Source organism: Myodes glareolus, chromosome X, assembly GCF_982192425.1.
Source record: "Myodes glareolus chromosome X, mMyoGla1.1, whole genome shotgun sequence".
Classification (NCBI taxonomy): domain Eukaryota; kingdom Metazoa; phylum Chordata; class Mammalia; order Rodentia; family Cricetidae; genus Myodes; species Myodes glareolus.
In genome coordinates, this window is record NC_142053.1 from 128,504,311 (window position 1) to 128,526,641 (window position 22,331).

Sequence of the window (22,331 nt, forward strand, 5' to 3'; positions counted from 1 at the left end):
TCTTGTCTGGATGATTACCCCACTCTTTAAGATAGACAGCATCATAGCAACACATGGTATTGCCATTGATCTTGGTTGCCCCTCTTAACTAGATGGTTAAGCTTCTGTTGCTGAATCTGTCTCACATATTGTTTGCAGGACACAGAACAATCAATCTTGAATTGGAAAGGATTCTCTCCCTTCTGGATAGCTCACACAGAAGCAAGAGGCACTGTGCAGGTTGCTTGGGAGGCTGCAGTGGGTGTAAGAAGGCATCAGTAGTCTGCCCCAGCACTGCACCCTGCCTCCAACTAGGTGACCTGCTAGGCCAAGGTTCCTACTGGTGCAACAGTGCTTGCATCCTGTATGGGAGGACCTGACTGAACTCTTGATTGGGTTCTCGGCCTGCTCCAAAGGAGGAATTCAGGCCTGGGACTGGGTGTAAACTAGATCCAGAACCATAGGCCAGGAAAGCTTAGGCCTTAAGGGAGAACCTATTGATGTTTTCAAACCACAGAGTTATAACCCTGTCCACTATGAATAAACATGCATGCATCCCCATGTGTGTGCTGCTCTCCACACTGTTGCAATGGTACTGCTTGATGCGTGGACTCATCACTCTTCAACGTGTTCACAATAAGAGACTGTGAGTGCTCAGTCACACCAGAGGGGACCCCTTCAGAAACCGTGCAGCCCCCACCACCTGACTAAACCCCCAAGGCTCAGGACACATCCCAGAAGAGGGCCCAGAAAGCAGATTGAGCCTTAGCATAGGCAGGACGGCTTTGAAGGGTTGTCCCCTGGAAAGAACTTGGCCTTTGTCCACCTACATGGAACCAGCACAAGATCAACCAATTAAGAATTCCAGTGTGGAGGGGAGGGGCTCCGTCCCTAGACCAGCAACAATTGGCAGTTGATTGCTGCTGGAGGAAGGGAGAGTTGGTTTTCTTTGGAATGTGGCATGTGGAAGCTCTCAGTGACCCAGTGGATGACCCCAAGCCTCGGAGCATATGGCCAGCACGAACTGCACTCAATGGCAAAATAAATGAATGAATGACTAAAAAATCAAATGAGCATTAAGTCAATCAAGTGTTCATGAAGCTGCGGTGGAGATGGGATGGTGTGGGTTTCCTAGCAGCCCAAGTTGCTCCTGGCTCATAAGCACTTACAGGGTAAGGTGCTCTGTGTTCTCCAATGATCAACCTGTGGAGGCCAGCATTTAATTGAACTCTCAAATACTAGAGTGTTATGGACACTACAACTTCAACAACAGTTGGCACCCAGAAAGGGATTGAAGCCCACTGCTCATTCTTTTATTTGCAAGTGCACAAATATGAAGACACATGTTCATTCTCTATCCTGACTCTTGCTTTCAAGTTTACATTCCAGTGGGAATGAGAGGGGATCAGATACATGGGCAAACAACCTTCAGGCCCTTCCACTTTGACCCCTAAATTTGAAGTAACTGTATCAATTCTATAGTCTATTTACATGGTTTCTTCCCTCTGTAGACAATGTGAGTGCCCAGGCTGAAATTTGCCGTAACAACAGGCCCTCATCACTTTCATCAGAAGTTGTCTGTGGAAGGAATGGTACTCAACCTTCAAATTTAGTGTTTCAATCTTCAAACCTACATAGGTATCATTAGTAAAGAAAGGCCATCCAGCATTAGTGCATGCCCCAAAGTCCACATGACTGGTTTCTTTATTGACAGCATGGTGGGCACACAATGACAGAGAAATCAAAGCAGGGAAGTACACTGTAAAACACACACTGATCTCAGGGAAAACCACCTTCCAGTCCCAGAGCACTAAGGATGACTGCTAGAACACAGGGGCTGTCTCTCTAGGGGTGTTGGAGGAATCACAGTCCTGCCAACACCTTCCTAGTAGACACCCACTCCTACCACAGTGACAGAACACAGATCCAGTGTTTTCTTCCACTAACTCCACTTGCGAGCCGTTCTTAGGACACTAGGGAGAAATGGACACACCAGCAAAGTGGATTTGGAAGCATGACTATAGCTGAGGCAGAAGTACTTTTTAGATTGTCCAGTGTATACCTATCACACTGTCTTCATATATAATCCCCATCATGATGCACACACACACACACACACACATGTTCCTGTGTTCTTTGAACGGGTGTTATATCAAATAATAATGTTAGACTTTCGATAATTGCTCTTCCATTCATTACCCCATGGCTTTGTGCTGACCTCCCTGAATGTCTGTCCATCCCATTTGTAAACTGAGCTGACCAAACTCCCTTCCAATTAATCGAAGTGACTGGCCTGTGCTCACCAAAACTCTCAGATAACCCATGAACCCTGTCATGAGAAACTGACAAACTAGGAGAATGCTTTTTTAGTGGTTGTTGTGGCTGTGGTTGTTTGGACGGGGCGATGGGAGTGTTTCAAGAAGCCCAAATTGGCCTTGAAGTCACTATGCAGCCAAAATTCTGATCTTTCTGCCTCTGCTTCCCCTGAGCTTGGATTATAGGCATTTGCCACCACCCCGTATTTACAACATGCAAGGCAAGGTCTCTAGCAACTGGGCTAGAGTTCCTCTCAGAGGAGCTAATCTCTCCTAACAGAGGACATGGGACTTGAATGTGGTTTTGAGGTTCAAAACCTCAAAATGAGTTCATGTGGCATCTCTTCATCTAGACTTCAGTATATTATCATCCTTGCATTAATTCACAGGGTTCATTCTTGGGAATTACAGCCCTACTCCTGCCAACCTTCCCACACTTTTACTTACAACGTTTTCAGAAAGGCAGTGTGAGGTGACCTAACCAAATCTCTCTGTGTGCTCCCTCTCTTTGTTCTGCATCCTGCTTCAACTTCCCTCAACTGGTCAAGGTCTCCTGTGACTCCCCAATAACCTCTGACCTGTAGAGCACTGGGGCAATATACAGTAGATTTGTGGAATTTTCAAGTGAGATTCAAGCTGCCTTTTTCGTTCCTATAATGGAGTTCAAGGTCCTCACCCAGGGAACCTGCATAGGACCAAACTAGGCCCTCTGAAGTTGTGTGACAGTTGTTTGCCTGGGGCAGACTGTGGGGTCACTGGTAATGGTACTAGGATTTATTCCTAGTGCTTGGGCTGGAGTTTTGGAGCCCATTCTCTTTGGAGGGATACCTTGCTCAGCCTAGATATACTGGGAGAAGGCCTTGGTCTTGCCTCAAAGCAATGTGCTAGACTTTGTTGTCTCCCCATAGGAAGCCTTACCTTCTCTGAGGTGGGGGGGAGGGCAATGCGAGGAAGGCAGAGGGAGCAGGAGGAGGGGGAGGGAGTTGAAACTGGGATTGGTATGTAAAATTAGAAAAGACAGTTTTTTATTAAATAAATGATTTTTTAAAAATTCCTTGCCCATCCCCTCATCCCCACATCCCATTCAAAATATTTACTCTCAGGTCAGGGACAAGCAAAGTTCCCTAGTGATCCTGCTGGGATTTATCACAGTCCTGATACTCTGAAGGTTCAGAAGGAAGTAATCAACTCCGAGTCCTTAGAGCTGTTTGTGCTTTCCAGAGAAATGTCCTCTGACAGAGAAGCATTCACTGGGGAAGGCAGAACCATACCACATGGCAGTAGAAGGCACGTGGGCCCTACTAAGCCCCTTTGTTTCTATTTGCTCACCTACTGAAAACAGGCTGACTAAGGCAGCACAGGAAAGACACACTTTAGAGTAGACAGGAGAAGAAGTGGTCTTCCAGAAGCGTCCAGAGTCAACCAGGGGCTCAAGAGACAGGGTGTCCTTAACTCCTCTCATCCCCCACGTGTCCATCTAAACCAAGATTCTGTGCGATTTCCTTCAGTCCACACAACAGCTCATCTCTCTCCCAACAAAGGAATGCATGTGATGTGGCTCTCACAGACAGAGCAAGCACAGGAATAGGCACGGACCTCCACAGCCCCTGAAAACCTTCCCTGGGACAACCGGGGACTAGAGAGAGGACTGGACTGTGGGTGCTGTTGGGTCACTCCTGTTCATTGTCTTGACTATACTATGGTTTGGAGGGTATGTTTAAAATGTCCTTATCTGTTTATTCCTGGAGGAAAGGACTTGATGTGTGTACTTGGTTCCTCAGCAGGGCCCAGGAGGCGGGGATGATGATGGAGGAAAGATGAAACAGGATTTGAAAAAAGTTAATGATTGTTGAAGCTGATGACTCTTGAGCTTAATGGGTACATGGAGTGCACTGATTACATTGTAGCACACTTTCTGCTTTCATGTGTTTCAAAATTTTCATAATGGACTATGAAAAACATTGAAAATAGTCAAATTCTTGGACTAGTGAGGGGCCAGGTGGGGGGCGGAGGCCCAGAAATTAGGATAGTTGAATAGCATATTTGCCCTGTCATGGGATGAACAGCAAGTGAAACACAAAAATATCCTGAGGACAGGTCTCTAGGCTTTCTTCCAATCATAGATGCTAGCAGATAAAGGAAGCCACCTTCAGCAACTCAGAAACCACCACGAGGGAAGGAAAGAATGTCTCCCTAATCTTTAATTGAGAACTTTTCATTTAAATGGGCTCCACTGTTTGTCATTGCCTTTGAAGAACAACAAATTATATGTAGCATAATATACATCTCAGGGTAAAGTGATTGGCTGTGCTGTATTTTTACACACACACACACACACACACACACACACACACACTTCAGTCGCCTGCAGAAAGAAAAGCCAGGTGACAGGAACTGTTTTATGAATTTGGCAGAGAAGGCATCAGGATGCACATAGGATTTCAGTGTCAGAGTGAAGGTGCACTTATTCATTCATACCAGGATCATTTTCAGGGCAACAGCCACTTAGTAAGGGATCCTTGCATTTTGTATGTTCTTCTGACTGGGAGATACTTTGTCCCTGAAGACCCCCTTTCTTCCCAGAGGTGGGAGTGACAATACTCCCAGGGTGCAGCATCAACTACTATTCCTACGGGTGAGACGAGGTACCACCCGAGTCAAGTTCCCAAAGTCTGTGTATGTGGGAGGCACACAGAAGTGCTTGGGTAGATGCTGCTATGTGTGTGGGTGCATGTCTGAGTGTGAATGCATGTGTAAAGTCCAATTTTAAGAAACAGGGATCAAAACTTTCCTTTGTGGGAAAGGAAGAGTTAGACTCAGATTCATTCCTTATCAACTCCTTCACAATACAAACTGCAAAGAACAATAAGCAAAGAATTTGAACATCTTTGTTAATCTTTAATAAATGTTAGTAAGCACATTTCTGCATTCAAGAAAATCACATTCTAACCTTAAGGCCACACATATGAATATTGTACATGTACATCAAGAAAGAAAGCAACAGGCACATGGAAACATATCCACTCCCTTTTGCACATTTAACATGTGTTATGTGTGGCTAATATGATCTCAAAAACAGTTTTCCATGTTTTTGAGTTTCCCCCTTTACATTCCTCAGTTGTAAACGTGGGCGTAGGAGCGAATCCCAGCCAGTTGCAGAAACATTGAAAACAATACAACTTGCTTAAGCACATATGCACAAGTATTTGCAAGAGGCCCTTGAACTCCACCACATTCTGTCTACACAGGCCTGATGGATTCAATCAGCAGGTAGAAGGACTTCAAGTCTTTGGTCACTAGGACACCATGAGGTGGGTGATGGACAAGGCAGGTCCAGATCATATAATACAGGGTCAAAACCTGACACCTGGGACACTTGCTCCTTCTAGCATCTAGCTCATGCACAGTAGGTCAACTCATAATTCATGCACACACCAATGAGGGGGGCATTAGAGAAACATACATGGGCAGTCAATGCCATCAATTCTAATGAAGAATACTGAGAGGTAGAGAGGACCCGTCCTGATTTGAATCTCTAAGGTACAGGGTTGCTTGTCAGTGAGAGTGGTGTTTTCCAGAACACCCTGCACCTGCAACATCCATCAATTCAACTGAGTCACAACAATTGTCCCCATAGCTTAGGCCAATCATCTTGGAAGGTGAAATTTTTCTAAAGACTTTAATGAAACCAGGAACACAAAAAGCAAAGGATTGCTAGGCATAAGCCTGTACACCTATCATCCCAACACGTAGAGAGAGAGGCAGGAAGACTGTGAGTTCAAGGACAGCTTAGGACATATAGAATGCCATCTTCCTCAAAGAAAGAACCAAGAGAGAGGATCCTTGAGTCTTTGTCTTTAAGCAAATGTGACTTTTCTCATCCATCTGCACACTGAAAAGACGGGGCCAATGTAAAACTGTTTCCATTCATTCTGCAACTCCCTGTTACAGAGCATAGGAGAATCAGCCCTGCTCAACACAATGCCCACCTTGTGTTTTATGCACTGTTGGAAAGGAGCAGGACTCGCTTAACTGCCATTCTGAGACGCACACAGGAAAAACATCGCCACTGCTTGTTTTCGTCACTCTATGTAGCCACCAGGTTAGTACCGGGACATAGGAATAAGTGGTGGGAGCCATTGTTGCTGTCCACGGAAAAGATGTTGAAATGTCAGGCTGCCTCTGCGGTGATATTTTGAATATGGGACAAAAGGGATGGCTTTACTGGTTGGAAGTACTCAAGGTCAGAATGTGCAGGAAACTGAGAGTAAATCACACATTTCCCAGTTCGTTCTCCTAAAACAGTTGAGGATTTCTGAAGAGGTCACACAGAGCCCTGGACTATACCTCACTTACCCCTTGTTGTGTGTATAATGGCAATGAAAATTCATGTGACAGAAATAACTCCTGTCTTCAAATCAGACAGCTTCAGTCTTCAAGGAAGGAAAATCACGTCCCCAAATCAGCCAAGTGAAACAGTCTCCACTCCTATAGCAACAGGAGAATTTCTGTGTGCCCCAACTTTTATTTTACAAGTTTGAATTACCCAGAAGCTTCAAAAACCCTCTTCCCTTAGAAAGGCTGGCTTCACATAACATGATGTACGATGCTCTGCATGCAGTTTTAAATGGTATGCGCATTTTATCCATGGCCAGCAGATAGTAAAGATTCATTGATCCAAAGCCCTTATTTGACTGACACAGCAAGCCTCAGCCACAGAAAGTGATGGCATTTCTGGAGACCTGGCTACCAATGTCCGCACATCTAAACTATGTTGCCATTTGAAGTAAAATCGTCCCCACACACATCACCTTTTATGGAGTGGACATTTAGTTTGATGAAGTTACATTGCAGTGATTCAAGGAATCAGTCTAACATGGCCTAGATAAGAGCATTGGGCAAGCAAAAGTGAATGTTGAATGAGACTTCACTGTTTCAACACACACACTCACACAGTCACACACACACACTGGGGGGTTGGCGTAAGTCCCAAAGACTGCCTGCTTTTCAGATGAAGACAGTAACTCCCACATCAATGAGGAGGGATGAAGGGCCACGCAGGGACACGGCCGGTGGTCCATCCCTCCCTGCCTAGCAAGCAGCAGACTTTCAGCAGAAAGCCCTTGCTGTGAGTCGTTTCTGGGGATGTTTGGTTGGCATAGACGCGTCATCTTGGAAAGAGTTTGTATAAATATTTCCCCAGCAGCCCTGGTTGCAGGATGGAAAGTGGTCTGATATGCTGTCCTCCCTGCCTTCTGAGAGAGCCACCCTCTCCTGACTTCTGTGTTCTGAGAAGGTTGACTAGAGAGTAAATCATTGTATCTAGGGAGAAAGGAGGGGAAATCTTAGAGGGAGGCCAGAATCTTGGAAAAGCCTGAGCTGTAGTATGAGTCCCCAGAGGTGTGGGTTCCAGTTGATAATGCTGTCCCCACAGTCCTAGTCAGGACAGGCAGAGGCTGCAATCTCCCCTTTGGGATACTGGCCTAAGGGTATTGAGATAACTGCAGAACAGACACAGGCTGGGAGACTGAACTGGATTAGGTTTCAATGGGGAAGGTATTTTACAGATTCTGAAACAATGTAGCAAATATCTAGACAGACATTTTCCTGATTCCAGTGTTTCCTTTATCAGCATATATCTAAGATACTTATTGCACCACTATATGTGGAAATACAATAAAGACAGATTGATAAAATAATTCTGGGATCAGTTCTGCAGGAAAGCTGTCTGGATCTAACCAGGCAGAGCACCCTGTTCAGGGGGTTCTTTATACATTCACCCACAGCAGTGTTTTCAAGTGTGCTGACGCCAGGCACTGTGCTATCTACTGGTTTAACCTGAACACCGAATACTAGGCTTACAAATGGTAAGGATGACAGGAAGAACGGCTCCGCTGCCACTCTGTGTAAACACGTTAGGATTATTCTGTCTTTGACCAATGAACTGAGGCTCAAAGTGTTTATGATTTTTTTTTCCTGTAGAAGCAGCAAGTTGCTGGGCTGAGGTCTATTTCAGCCTGAATCATGTGCTTATTTTTTTTTCCTCTCCTCCACTCTCAGGAATAATAACCTCTCCACTTTACTCTTGAGATCTGAATCTTAAAGATTCCGGAAGGAATACTGTAGAATTTGCCATCTTGGTAAATCCTTAACCCCACCTTGGTTAGTTTTTTGTTGTTGTTGTTGTTTTAGTTTTTTTCTTTTTCTTTTCTTTTTTTTTTTTTCCTGTAGAGATTGCCATAGCCAGGTGAAGCCTGAGCCTGTCCAAGATCTTTCTCTAAAATCTGTGGCTGTTGTTACCTCTGGTAGAATCCCTTTCAGGAAGGGGTTTTTCTGCCTAGGGGGACAGCGGTGCTATTCATCACTGCTGGAGGCCTGAATCCGGGGCTGGGGGCCCATACGTGGAGATGGGAGGGGCCAGGGGGCGGCCCCCTTGTGACCAGCCCTGAGGAGAGGTCAGAGAGAAGACTGGCAGAGGAGCGCCTGGACAGCAGCAGCAGCTGACTTTCTAGATCAAGCGCCTTGGGGCCTCAGGTAACAACCCAGACCTTTTTACAAATCGGCGGGCTGGGGAAGCTGCCGAGGTTGGAGGAGGGAGCAGGCACTTTGGGGGTCGCGCACTGTGGATGGGGGTGGTCATGCGTGAAGGGAGTCTGAATTCTAGGGGAAACCCTAGGAAATGAGAGGACAGGAGCAAGAAATGGGGTGTGAGGGCACAGGCACGAAAGAGCAAGAGAGGGCGCTAGAGCGTGGCTTACAGCAAGTGCGCTTAGGAGTAAAGGCTGAAGCATAGGTAAGAAAGGAGCCCGGGGACACTTTCTTCTACTGAGTCAGTTTTTCAAAAGATAACCTCCTTTCAGCCATATTTAACATACATTGTTGACTCAAGGGTTTTAAAGATGCAAGGAAAGAATATAGGGAAAGGTGCACCAAAGCGAGGTTGCACAGAGCGCCGAAAAAGACAGAGGGTTATGCCTTTTATAAAGAGTTGCCATCCTTTCCACCCTAAAGCTCAGGCCAGTCCCCCTTCCCCCTCCCCCGTACCCGCAGTTCTGGCGGCCTTTGGAGCAGGTAGCCGCGGGCTCGGCACGCCACGCGAGTCCCGGTGCAGGGGCGGAGCCGCGGCCGCCCGCGGGGCTCGCAGCAGGGGGAGGGGCTGAAGCTAACGGCGCCGCGGCCATGACGCCGGGCTGGCCGTCCACACGAGTTCCTGTCTCCCTCCACCCACAATCAGAGCTCATTTCCAGACGCGTTTCTTCCCAGGCTTGGGAGTGAGCCGATGGCCCACGTTCGAGAGGCGTCCCGGTCCTCCCGCTCCGTCGCCAGTTGGAGTTCGGGAGCAGGTCGAGGAGCCTGTTTGGAGCAGGAGGCAGAGAAAGCAGCGAGAATGGAGCAGACGATGCGGGGTACACAGGGAGCCCAGGAGATGAAGCCGGAGCCGTGGCCGGAGCCCAAGCCCTTGTCGGAGAACTTAACAAGGAGGGGCAGTGGCAGCGAGGAGAAGGTGCTCCCTTCCAGCCAGGCTGCTTGTCACACCAGCTCGGTTTGCCCGCGCCGCAAGCCCCGCCCTCGGCCCCAGCCCAGGTCCCGCTCCCGGGGAGGGCGTGGGCTCAAGGCCCCACCCCCGCCTCCCGCCAAACCTCCGCCTCCCCTGCCAGCGCCGCCACCTCCACCCCCGCCCCCGATGCGGTCAGTGGCCTGGCGCAAATCCAGGCGTAGATCCAGGCCCAGACCTAGACCCCAAACACGCAAAACCTGCTCTAATGGCCAAGGATGCTCTGGGGATCCAGAGGGCGCAGAGAACAGGTTGCTGGAGGTGGGGTCTGATAAGGGTCCCACAGGCTGCCCACACATAGAAAGCTTAAAAGTAGCTAAAAACTGGCGGAAGAACCTGCGAATGATCTATCAGCGTTTCATTTGGAGCGGGACACCGGAGACTAGAAAACGTAAGGCAAAGTCCTGCATATGTCGTGTGTGTAACACCCATAAGAACAGACTTCACTCCTGTCTCTCCTGCGTGTATTTTGGGTGCTTTACTGAGAAGCATATCCATATTCACGCAGAGACAAAGCAACACAATTTAGCAGTCGACCTCTATCATGGCGTTATATATTGTTTTATGTGTAAGGATTATGTATATGACAATGACATAGAGCAGATTGCCAAAGAAACAAAGGAGAAAATTCTGGGACTGCTAACTTCCACTTCGGTAGATGTTTCCTCTCAACAGTGTATGACCTTGGAGGCTGAAGAAAATCAATCAACCTGTGAGTCGAAAGAACAGGAGACCACACTGGTAAAACCCAAGAAAAAGAGGAGGAAAAAGACAGAATATTATACCGTAGGCCTCAGAGGGTTAATTAATCTTGGGAACACTTGCTTTATGAACTGTATTGTCCAGGCGCTTACCCATACTCCACTACTGAAAGATTTCTTCCTTTCTGATAAGCACAAGTGTACAATGACAAGTCCCAGCTTATGCTTGGTCTGTGAAATGTGTTCGCTTTTTCAAGCGATGTACTCGGGGAGCCAAAGTCCTCATATTCCGTATAAATTGCTGCACCTGATTTGGATTCACGCTGAACATCTAGCTGGGTACAGACAGCAGGATGCCCATGAGTTTCTTATTGCAATATTAGACGTGCTGCATAGACACAGCAAAGATGATAGCATCGAGCAGGAAGGTAACGCCAACTGCTGTAATTGCATCATAGACCAAATCTTTACAGGTGGCTTGCAGTCAGATTTGACATGTCAAGTTTGTCATGGTGTCTCTACAACTATCGACCCATGTTGGGACATCAGTTTGGATTTGCCTGGCTCTTATACCTCAGACAGGGCTAGTAGCACGGTGAGTAGGAATGGCCCCAAACCAGGAGTGCCCTCACTTACAGATTGCCTACAGTGGTTTACACGGCCAGAGGACCTGGGAAGCGGTGCCAAAATCAAATGCAGCCACTGCCAAAGCTACCAGGAATCTACCAAACAGCTTACCATGAAGAAATTACCAATCGTGGCCTGTTTTCATCTGAAACGATTTGAACATTTAGGCAAACAGAGACGCAAGATTAATACTTTTATCTCATTTCCTTTGGAGCTGGATATGACACCCTTTTTGGCTTCTACTAAAGAAAGCATAATGAAAGGCCAGCCACTAACAGACTGTGTGCCCAGTGAGAATAAGTATTCTTTGTTTGCAGTGATTAACCACCATGGAACGTTGGAAAGTGGCCATTATACCAGCTTCATACGTCAGCAGAAAGACCAGTGGTTTAGCTGTAATGATGCCGTTGTCACCAAGGCCACAATGGAAGAGTTACTCTATAGTGAAGGGTATTTACTGTTCTATCACAGGCAGGATATAGAGAAAGAATAACCTCATCCAGAATGCTTTTCAGAAAAACTAAGAGCAAGGATCCTGAAGTGATACAAAAGCCTACCTGGAATGGACAATTGAAATGCTTTCACAACAACAAGCACCTCTAAAAGAAACACACAAATCTACCTGGAGTAGACAGTGACCATAACACCTATATGACAAGTGACACTTGGCGTAAAGGAACTATTTTACCCTGTTCCATAGGTCTATGGAAAGGAACCGTTGACCAGTGACCATTTCGCCTTAAGAACTGGGAGGAGGGGAGGAAAGGTTGAAAGGGGTCACAAAGCATATTAAATGAAGTCTCGAGGTGGAGGGAGGTGCAGATAATCTGAAATTTTTATGTGCTTCTTGTTTCTTCAAAGATAAAGTGTTAAGTGTGGGGGTGTCTTTTAGAAAAGGGGTTTTTAATTGACTGTAGTTCCAGTTATGAGTGCACAAATAGTCTGAAAAACCAAATATTTTAAAGAAAAACTTTAAAGCTTTAAAAAAGAAACGTTAAAAACACCTTTGAGAGTTTTAAGAGAACATTTTAAATGTCAAATTTTTAAGTTAAGTATTTTAGAAGAAATATTTTTAAATGTTTTTAATTTAAAATGATTCCAAATTGTTAGTATGTGAAAATAGAGTATTTAGAAATTCTTACAATTTAAGATGAAATATGAAAACTTATAAGGTAGTTGTTGAAACACTTTAATTTAAAAATAGTAAAAAATCTTTTTAAAAACTCAATGTTTAAAGTGAAAAATGCATAGATTCTAAAAATGTAAAGCATAAAATATATGCATTGGAAAACCAAAATTTACAGAAGTATGCCTATAATAGTTTCAAAATGTCAAAATATAGAATGAAATGAAATTTTAAGTTAAAAACAGATAAAGTGATTTAAAACAAGAAAGTTTAGAACAATTCAAGGAAACAGAAATTTGGTTTTAAAGATTTCAAAAAGTAAGCATTTCAAATATTAAGAGAGAACCTTATATAAATTCAACTACAGAGATTTCATTATAGAAACAAATTTTAAGTATAAAAAGAATATTCGCAAACGAATTGACAACTGAAAGAGCATGTAAATAAGAATGTACTTGAAAGTTGAAAATTTTATTTTATACTTAAGTATATTGAAATATAGATGGATATAAAAGATATAAATGAAAGAGTAATGATAAGACAAAAATGGTTTGTGAACATATGTATTTTTTTAGGTTTTTGTCAATGCAGAATTAACTATATTGGAAAAAGTGATGACATCAAGATTTTTCCCATTTAGAACTCATTATTCATATACATATACATCCTTAGCTTCTGAAAGGGGGCTTTTAGTAATTTTGTGGCTTAGAAAAATTAGATCATAACTGTGAAGTTCTGGCTTTTGATGTTTCAGCCCCATGCTCTGACTGAGAAAGTGGCAGGGACCCATGTCTGAGAAACGCCTACCCTCTCTGCTTCCAGTCTTTTGCCTCATGGGGAAACATGATCTTTAATTTCTACAGTAGAACTATGGCTTTGTGTTTGAGCAGCCCTGCTAACTCCTTCTCCCTCGTCACACCCACGCCATCCCCATTCCTGATTTCCTGAGTCCCTCACTTGCCTAGCCTCACCTAGATCAATATAACCCCAGCCTGCAAGGATTCTTTCTTATACACCTGGGGACATCATTCCTTCGAGACCAACTCACAGATGACTTCTCTGGAGCCTTCCCTGGATCCCCTATGCAGGCATAGATTAGATACTCGCCCCCATCTCTCCTATTGTGCCTCCAAAGTACTTTGTCTACACCTCGATGAATAGTACTTCTTCAACTGTGATTCTACTGTAGCCTTGTGATTGTCTGCCTCTCTGCACCAGGTCCTGCGAGCAGAGAGACAAGCCTTATTCACTTTTGTGTTAATAAATACTTGTTGAATGCAAAAGTGAGTTTCATTATTTTCTCTGTTTCCCCTGTTATGGATGTATTTTCACACGTTGACTCATTCACCGACCTCTCATTAAGTGCCCAGTGCTGTAATACAATATGATGAAGGTTCTAGCTTCCCCCCAGAGATGGTATATGAAATGCTCCTTAGCTTTTGGGGAATTGCTTAACTAGGTTATACCCACTAGGGGACTAGTCAGGAGTGTGGAAGGAGAGCCAGGAATAATAGAGGGGAAAGCACACAGCCATGGAAGACTGGATGGACAGTGGGGACCAGCAGCTGCAGGAGAAGCTGAGCTCTGTGGTATGTATATGACAATGACCCCATCACAGTTTCCCTCAGGTTCTCAGAGTGTGTGTAATTATGTTATACTTAAGTCCCCAATGAGGCAGTGTGCCTCACCACTCCCCTGCAGTGTTGTGTATCACCCTCTGTGTCGTAACTGGGTAGCAGAAAAGTGAGGTCTGGTGGCTGTAGTTTGTCCAGTTAGCACTTTGGTTCTTCCACTATTCTTTGTGGTCTAGAGGAGGGGATGAATCACTTTGCCCTGTCTCTCCCTGTGCATAGCCCACCCATCACTCAGCATAGGCCATGTTAGCTTGCAGTCTTCCCAGACCCTTCACACAGGAGCAAAGCTGTTTGGTTCCTAGTAGTTGGGAAGCAAAGTGAAAAGCAGCCCAATATCTCCTTTAAGGATATGCCCCAGTGGTATAATGTCCTACACCTCACCTCCTAAAGGTTTCACAACTTCCCAGCGACTACAGACTAGTGGCCAATGACTTTAACATGCTTGTACTTTGGGGGTGGTGGTAACCTCCAAACCACAGCAATCTGTTAGCAGTTACTACCTTAAGGTAATGTGGCAACTAGCAAGAATCCTAATGTCATTTCCAGCATGAAGATACTTTGGCCTGTGTCTTAGGCTACTTGTTCTGTTGTAATAAGATACCTAGGCCTGAGCAATTTTAAAAAACAGAACTTTGTTCTCACAGTTCTAGAGGTTGGAAAATTCAAGAACAAGGTGTCATTAGGGTTGGTGTCTGGGTGAGGGCTCTGCTTTTTATCGTGATGGCATCTTGGTAACTTTTTCCAAAGACGAGAACATGCTGTTCTCAATTGGTGTACAGGGCAAGAAAGCCAATGAGGACCGAGCAGAGCCCCAGCCAGTCTTTTTGTAAGAGCACTAATTCACACGGGATAGCTGAGCATTTTGACTTATTCTCCAAAGGACCCTTTTCCTTAATACTGTTGAATTGATGATTAATTTTCAATGTTTGAATTTTTTGAGATGCAGACAACAGCAGTCCTCAAGCTACGTACTGTCCGTATAAAGTGTCAAGAAAGGTCATTGCCCACCACATGGTTCTAATTGCCACAGCCAACAGGAGAGGTGGAAGACTTACTGGTTTAAACGAGCATCTTTAATTTCTGTGAACACAACCAAAGATCTAGTTCCAGACGCATTGTGAAGGAGCCCCAAACCATGCCATGCTCTCTTGAATGGTTGCCACTCGGTTATATTAGTTTGTTTTCTCCTAGAACAGCAGTTTTCAATCTGTAGGTTGCGACCCCTTTGGAGGTTGAACAACCCTTTAACAGCGGTCCCATATCAGATAGTCTGCATATCAGATCTTTACATTATGATTCACAACCGTAGCAAAACTTCAGTTATGAAGTACTAGCAGTGAATATAAATTTGTGACTGGGGGTCACCACATGAGGAACTGTGTTAAAGAGTCGCAGCATTAGGAAGGTTGAGAACATTGCCATAGTCTTCCCCACAATTTAGGTTTTCTTTTTTTAAAGAATGACTGACAGGACAGAAGCCCCATGCTTTGGGACTTGGGACTTGGACCTTTGAACATTTGAGGGATTTAGTCCTTAGGTGTGGAACTTCTGCATCAGAAAGCAGAAGAGCACACATCCAACGCTGCAGAAAGATAAGTAGAGGAAGGAGTGAAGCCACTGTTGGGTGCCCTGGAGGATTCTGAAGAGGGGAGAGAAAGGGGCAGAGGCAGAGGGAAAAGGGAAAAGAGAGAGGAAAAAGAAAGGAAACTGCCTTGCAATTGATGGTTAAATGTATGGGTAGGTGGCAAAAGGTTTTGTGTAGATCACTGGTGGCCAGGAGGCACCTCCTATTGCCACTGAAACTACTCCCTGCATTGGGTTTTTCTTTATTAGCAAAAAATTGGGGGAATATAAGGACATTCCCATGGTCATGGAAGTCCCATTGGTGCCACCTCAATTGAAAATTACCCAGTTACTCCCCATATATACTAGTGTGAGTCACTCAGCCATTGGTGATTCTTATGTTCACCTGGCAGTAGAGCCCAGAGACATTGCACTAGAGAGAGGAAACAGATTCTGCATCCACAGAACCCATGCACAATAGCTGGGTCTAGACAGCCTCCATGGATCTTGCCTGAGACTGGACCCCAGTACTTCCTCCTCATGTCTTACATGGAGCAGCCTTTGGCAGCTCAGGGAAGTTTACATAGAGCCACTCACAAAGGAGAGTGGTCACAAGAAACCTCTAAATCACAGTCACACAGGCGTTACTGCAGGAAGAGTGATTCGAATTATAGAATAAATTCTGAATGGAAATGTGCTTTTTTTCTGTTCAATGTAAGAATATTTATTTCCTTAGCCATTGCTAATAAAAGCATCTTTCATTTCAGAGTTAGCAAATATAAAAGGAAATTAAGATTCGACTGAATCTTATTTGTCATTGGCCAGTTGTACAACATGTAGCTTGGGGTCCTCATCCTTCAGGGACTAACATTCTTCTGAAAAGAGATTTATTTTTGTTATTTTGAGAGAGAGAGAGAGAGAGAGAGAGAGAGAGAGAGAGAGAGAGAGAGACTGTGTGTGTATGTGTGTGTATGTGTTTGTACACATTTGAGTACAGTTTGTACACATTTGAGTACATATATATATATATATATATATATGAATATATATATTCGTATATTGAGCCTTTTATCCGGCCACTGCTTTAATCCTTCATGCAAGCTCAAGTAGGCACAACAGGGTTTATGAGTACAGTCAGAACAATAGGAATGCTAGGTGTTTGTTAATTTGCCATAATTTAGAGTTATCTTGAAAGAGAAAACCCCAGCTGAAAAAATGTGAAGTCAGTAGGAGAATTTTCGTGATGAATAATTGATGTAGGAGAATCCAGCTCACTGTGGACAGAGCCATTCCTGGGCAGATGGTCCTGGGGTATAACAACAAACTGAGCAAGCCAAGGGGTACAAGAGGCTAAAAAACAGCATTTATCTATGGTATTTGCTTCAGCGCCTCTTTCTAGGTTATGCCTTTGAGTTCCTGCTCTGAATTCACTCAGGGAGAGAGAGTGACCCTTGAGCTGTAAGCAGACACAAAGCCTTCCTCCCTTGGTTGTTTTTAGTATGGTATTTTATCACAGTAATAGAAACCCCAACTAAGACACTAGGCCCCCAGGGTCATTTATCCACCACATAGAGAAAATGCACTTTTACAATGCCAGGGACTGGAAATACAAAACAAAATCCCTATCCACACAGCAAATTGGTCATGGAACTTGAGAGGGCATCAAGAAACCCACAGTAAAATAACCTAAAGATGAATGTTAGGTAATAAGTGGAGAAGGACCAGTTGTAATCGATGACTCAGTGTGTAGAAGATGTGATTGCCACACTGTTTTACAAATGTTGGCAAGCAACTATTTGAAAGAAAATGAATCTGAATTTGGCCCACAATATGTCACAATATATCACCAGAAGACAAATGTTGTTTTATGGATCTATATATGAAAACCATAGGCAGGCACATTGCATAAGATTTACAAAATTACACAAACAGGTCTGGGGGCTTGGATGGTTTAGGACTTCTGGAGATCTCTGATTGCACTGATTTCACCAAGCAAACTGCATATGAATGGCCACTTGCAGGCAAAATGAATCCTGGCCAGAGCTAAGTATTTATCTAACAATTTTATCTGAGAAATACCTTCCCCATTGAAACCTAACCCAGTTCAGTCTCCCAGCCTGGGTCTGTTCTGCAGTTATCTCAATACCCTTAGGCAGTATCCCAAAGGGGAGATTGCAGCCTCTGCCTGTCCTGACTAGGACTGTGGGGACAGCATTATCAACTGGAACCCACACCTCTGGGGACTCATACTACAGCTCAGGCTTTTCCAAGATTCTGGCCTCCCTCTAAGATTTCCCCTCCTTTCTCCCTAGATACAATGATTTACTCTCTAGTCAGCCTTCTCAGAACACAGAAGTCAGGAGAGGGTGGCTCTCTCAGAAGACAGGGAGGACAGCATATCAGACCACTTTCCATCCTGCAACCAGGGCTGCTGGGGAAATATTTATACAAACTCTTTCCAAGATGACGCGTCTATGCCAACCAAACATCCCCAGAAACGACTCACAGCAAGGGCTTTCTGCTGAAAGTCTGCTGCTTGCTAGGCAGGGAGGGATGGACCACCGGCCGTGTCCCTGCGTGGCCCTTCATCCCTCCTCATTGATGTGGGAGTCACCTAAGGCCTGAGGGGTAGATCCTAGATGGGTCTAAGAGGGGGCTAAATTCAAAGACAGTTTCAAATCCAGAGTTAACAAAAACAAAAACAAAATAACAACAAAAAACAAACAAAGCCACGGTTCAGTAAAATGGTGAGGGAGCCCAAAGAGACACAGGAAGCCCACTTACTAAAAAGAATTGCTCTCTGTATTCAAGTGATGTGAATGTCCCATACAAAAGGTGCACAATGTGAAAAGTGACAGTCACATTCTGTTATGTCTATGGTTCAAACAAGCAAAATTTGATGATGGTCAACAATTGAAATTCAAGGTGATCATATTTGTGGAATAATAAAAAATACAAAATGTCTTCATCTGAAAAAGAGGCTGCCTTTGGAACTTATCCCAACCTCTGCAGTGCGTGTGTGACTCTGAGTCTGTATGTCTGTGTGAATGTGTACATGTGTGTTAAAGTATAGCACAGCCAATCACCTTACCCTGAGATGTATATTATGCTATATATAATTTGCTTGTTCTTCAAAGGCAATTGAAAACAGTGGCGTGATTGAAATGAAAAGCTCTCAATTAAAGATTAGGGAAACAATCTTTCCTTCCCTCTTGGTGGCTTCTCTGCTGTTGATGGTGGCTTCCTCTATCTGCTAGCATCTATGATTGGAAGAAAGCCTAGAAACTTGTCCTCAGGATATTTATAGACCTGAGCCCCCACCTTGCTCCTCACTAGTCCAAGAATTTGACTGTTTTTAAATTTTTTGAAACTTTATTATGGAAATTTTGAAACACATGAAAGCAGAAAGTGTGCTACAATGTAATCAGTGCACTCCATGTACCCATTAAGCTCAAGAGTCATCAGCTTCAACAATCATTAACTTTTTTCAAATCCTGTTTCATCTTTCCTCCATCATCATCCCCGCCTCCTGGGCCCTGCTGAGGAGCCAAGTACACACATCAAGTCCTTTCCTCCAGGAATAAACAGATAAGGACATTTTAAACATACCCTCCAAACCATAGTATAGTCAAGACGATGAACAGGAGTGACCCAACAGCACCCACAGTCCAGTCCTCTCTCTAGTCCCCGGTTGTCCCAGGGAAGGTTTTCAGGGGTTGTGGAGGTCCGTGCCTATTCCTGTGCTTGCTCTGTCTGTGAGAGCCACATCACATGCATTCCTTTGTTGGGAGAGAGATGAGCTGTTGTGTGGACTGAAGGAAATCGCACAGAATCTTGGTTTAGATGGACACGTGGGGGATGAGAGGAGTTAAGGACACCCTGTCTCTTGAGCCCCTGGTTGACCCTGGACGCTTCTGGAAGACCACTTCTTCTCCTGTCTACTCTAAAGTGTGTCTTTCCTGTGCTGCCTTAGTCAGCCTGTTTTCAGTAGGTGAGCAAATAGAAACAAAGGGGCTTAGTAGGGCCCACGTGCCTTCTACTGCCATGTGGTATGGTTCTGCCTTCCCCAGTGAATGCTTCTCTGTCAGAGGACATTTCTCTGGAAAGCACAAACAGCTCTAAGGACTCGGAGTTGATTACTTCCTTCTGAACCTTCAGAGTATCAGGACTGTGATAAATCCCAGCAGGATCACTAGGGAACTTTGCTTGTCCCTGACCTGAGAGTAAATATTTTGAATGGGATGTGGGGATGAGGGGATGGGCAAGGAATTTTTAAGAAATCATTTATTTAATAAAAAACTGTCTTTTCTAATTTTACATACCAATCCCAGTTTCAACTCCCTCCCCCTCCTCCTGCTCCCTCTGCCTTCCTCGCATTGCCCTCCCCCCACCTCAGAGAAGGTAAGGCTTCCTATGGGGAGACAACAAAATCTAGCACATTGCTTTGAGGCAAGACCAAGGCCCTCTCCCAGTATATCTAGGCTGAGCAAGGTATCCCTCCAAAGAGAATGGGCTCCAAAACTCCAACTCAAGCACTAGGAATAAATCCTAGTACCATTACCAGTGACCCCACAGTCTGCCCCAGGCAAACAACTGTCACACAACTTCAGAGGGCCTAGTTTGGTCCTATGCAGGTTCCCTGCGTGAGGACCTTGAACTCCTTTATAGGAACGAAAAAGGCAGCTTGAATCTCACTTGAAAATTCCACAAATCTACTGTATATTGCCCCAGTGCTCTACAGGTCAGAGGTTATTGGGGAGTCACAGGAGACCTTGACCAGTTGAGGGAAGTTGAAGCAGGATGCAGAACAAAGAGAGGGAGCACACAGAGAGATTTGGTTAGGTCACCTCACACTGCCTTTCTGAAAACGTTGTAAGTAAAAGTGTGGGAAGGTTGGCAGGAGTAGGGCTGTAATTCCCAAGAATGAGCCCTGTGAATTGATGCAAAAATGATAATATACTGAAGTCTAGATGAAGAGATGCCACATGAACTCATTTTGAGGTTTTGAACCTCAAAACCACATTCAAGTCCCATGTCCTCTGTTAGGAGAGATTAGCTCCTCTGAGAGGAACTCTAGCCCAGTTGCTAGAGACCTTGCCTTGCATGTTGTAAATACGGGGTGGTGGCAAATGCCTATAATCCAAGCTCAGGGGAAGCAGAGGCAGAAAGATCAGAATTTTGGCTGCATAGTGACTTCAAGGCCAATTTGGGCTTCTTGAAACACTCCCATCGCCCCGTCCAAACAACCACAGCCACAACAACCACTAAAAAAGCATTCTCCTAGTTTGTCAGTTTCTCATGACAGGGTTCATGGGTTATCTGAGAGTTTTGGTGAGCACAGGCCAGTCACTTCGATTAATTGGAAGGGAGTTTGGTCAGCTCAGTTTACAAATGGGATGGACAGACATTCAGGGAGGTCAGCACAAAGCCATGGGGTAATGAATGGAAGAGCAATTATCGAAAGTCTAACATTATTATTTGATATAACACCCGTTCAAAGAACACAGGAACATGTGTGTGTGTGTGTGTGTGTGCATCATGATGGGGATTATATATGAAGACAGTGTGATAGGTATACACTGGACAATCTAAAAAGTACTTCTGCCTCAGCTATAGTCATGCTTCCAAATCCACTTTGCTGGTGTGTCCATTTCTCCCTAGTGTCCTAAGAACGGCTCGCAAGTGGAGTTAGTGGAAGAAAACACTGGATCTGTGTTCTGTCACTGTGGTAGGAGTGGGTGTCTACTAGGAAGGTGTTGGCAGGACTGTGATTCCTCCAACACCCCTAGAGAGACAGCCCCTGTGTTCTAGCAGTCATCCTTAGTGCTCTGGGACTGGAAGGTGGTTTTCCCTGAGATCAGTGTGTGTTTTACAGTGTACTTCCCTGCTTTGATTTCTCTGTCATTGTGTGCCCACCATGCTGTCAATAAAGAAACCAGTCATGTGGACTTTGGGGCATGCACTAATGCTGGATGGCCTTTCTTTACTAATGATACCTATGTAGGTTTGAAGATTGAAACACTAAATTTGAAGGTTGAGTACCATTCCTTCCACAGACAACTTCTGATGAAAGTGATGAGGGCCTGTTGTTACGGCAAATTTCAGCCTGGGCACTCACATTGTCTACAGAGGGAAGAAACCATGTAAATAGACTATAGAATTGATACAGTTACTTCAAATTTAGGGGTCAAAGTGGAAGGGCCTGAAGGTTGTTTGCCCATGTATCTGATCCCCTCTCATTCCCACTGGAATGTAAACTTGAAAGCAAGAGTCAGGATAGAGAATGAACATGTGTCTTCATATTTGTGCACTTGCAAATAAAAGAATGAGCAGTGGGCTTCAATCCCTTTCTGGGTGCCAACTGTTGTTGAAGTTGTAGTGTCCATAACACTCTAGTATTTGAGAGTTCAATTAAATGCTGGCCTCCACAGGTTGATCATTGGAGAACACAGAGCACCTTACCCTGTAAGTGCTTATGAGCCAGGAGCAACTTGGGCTGCTAGGAAACCCACACCATCCCATCTCCACCGCAGCTTCATGAACACTTGATTGACTTAATGCTCATTTGATTTTTTAGTCATTCATTCATTTATTTTGCCATTGAGTGCAGTTCGTGCTGGCCATATGCTCCGAGGCTTGGGGTCATCCACTGGGTCACTGAGAGCTTCCAAATGCCACATTCCAAAGAAAACCAACTCTCCCTTCCCCCAACAGCAATCAACTGCCAATTGCTGCTGGTCTAGGGACGGAGCCCCTCCCCTCCACACTGGAATTCTTAACTGGTTGATCTTGTGCTGGTTCCTTGTAGGTGGACAAAGGCCAAGTTCTTTC

General features: G+C 44.7%; 1 protein-coding gene across 1 annotated transcript; it reads left to right on the plus strand.

The window, feature by feature from the left end:
* Positions 1–9,481: 9,481 nt before the first annotated feature.
* On the plus strand, positions 9,482–13,586 carry Usp51 (ubiquitin specific peptidase 51). Its single transcript, XM_048461480.3, has one exon. The coding sequence runs from the start codon at positions 9,574–9,576 to the stop codon at positions 11,668–11,670; it is 2,097 nt and encodes a 698-aa protein (XP_048317437.1). The 5' UTR covers positions 9,482–9,573; the 3' UTR covers positions 11,671–13,586.
* The last annotated feature ends 8,745 nt before the right edge of the window (positions 13,587–22,331 follow it).

Coding starts and splice junctions, on each gene's coding strand:
- Usp51 (XM_048461480.3), top strand. CDS start 9,574: ATGGCCCACGTTCGAGAGGCGTCCCGGTCCTCCCGCTCCGTCGCCAGT.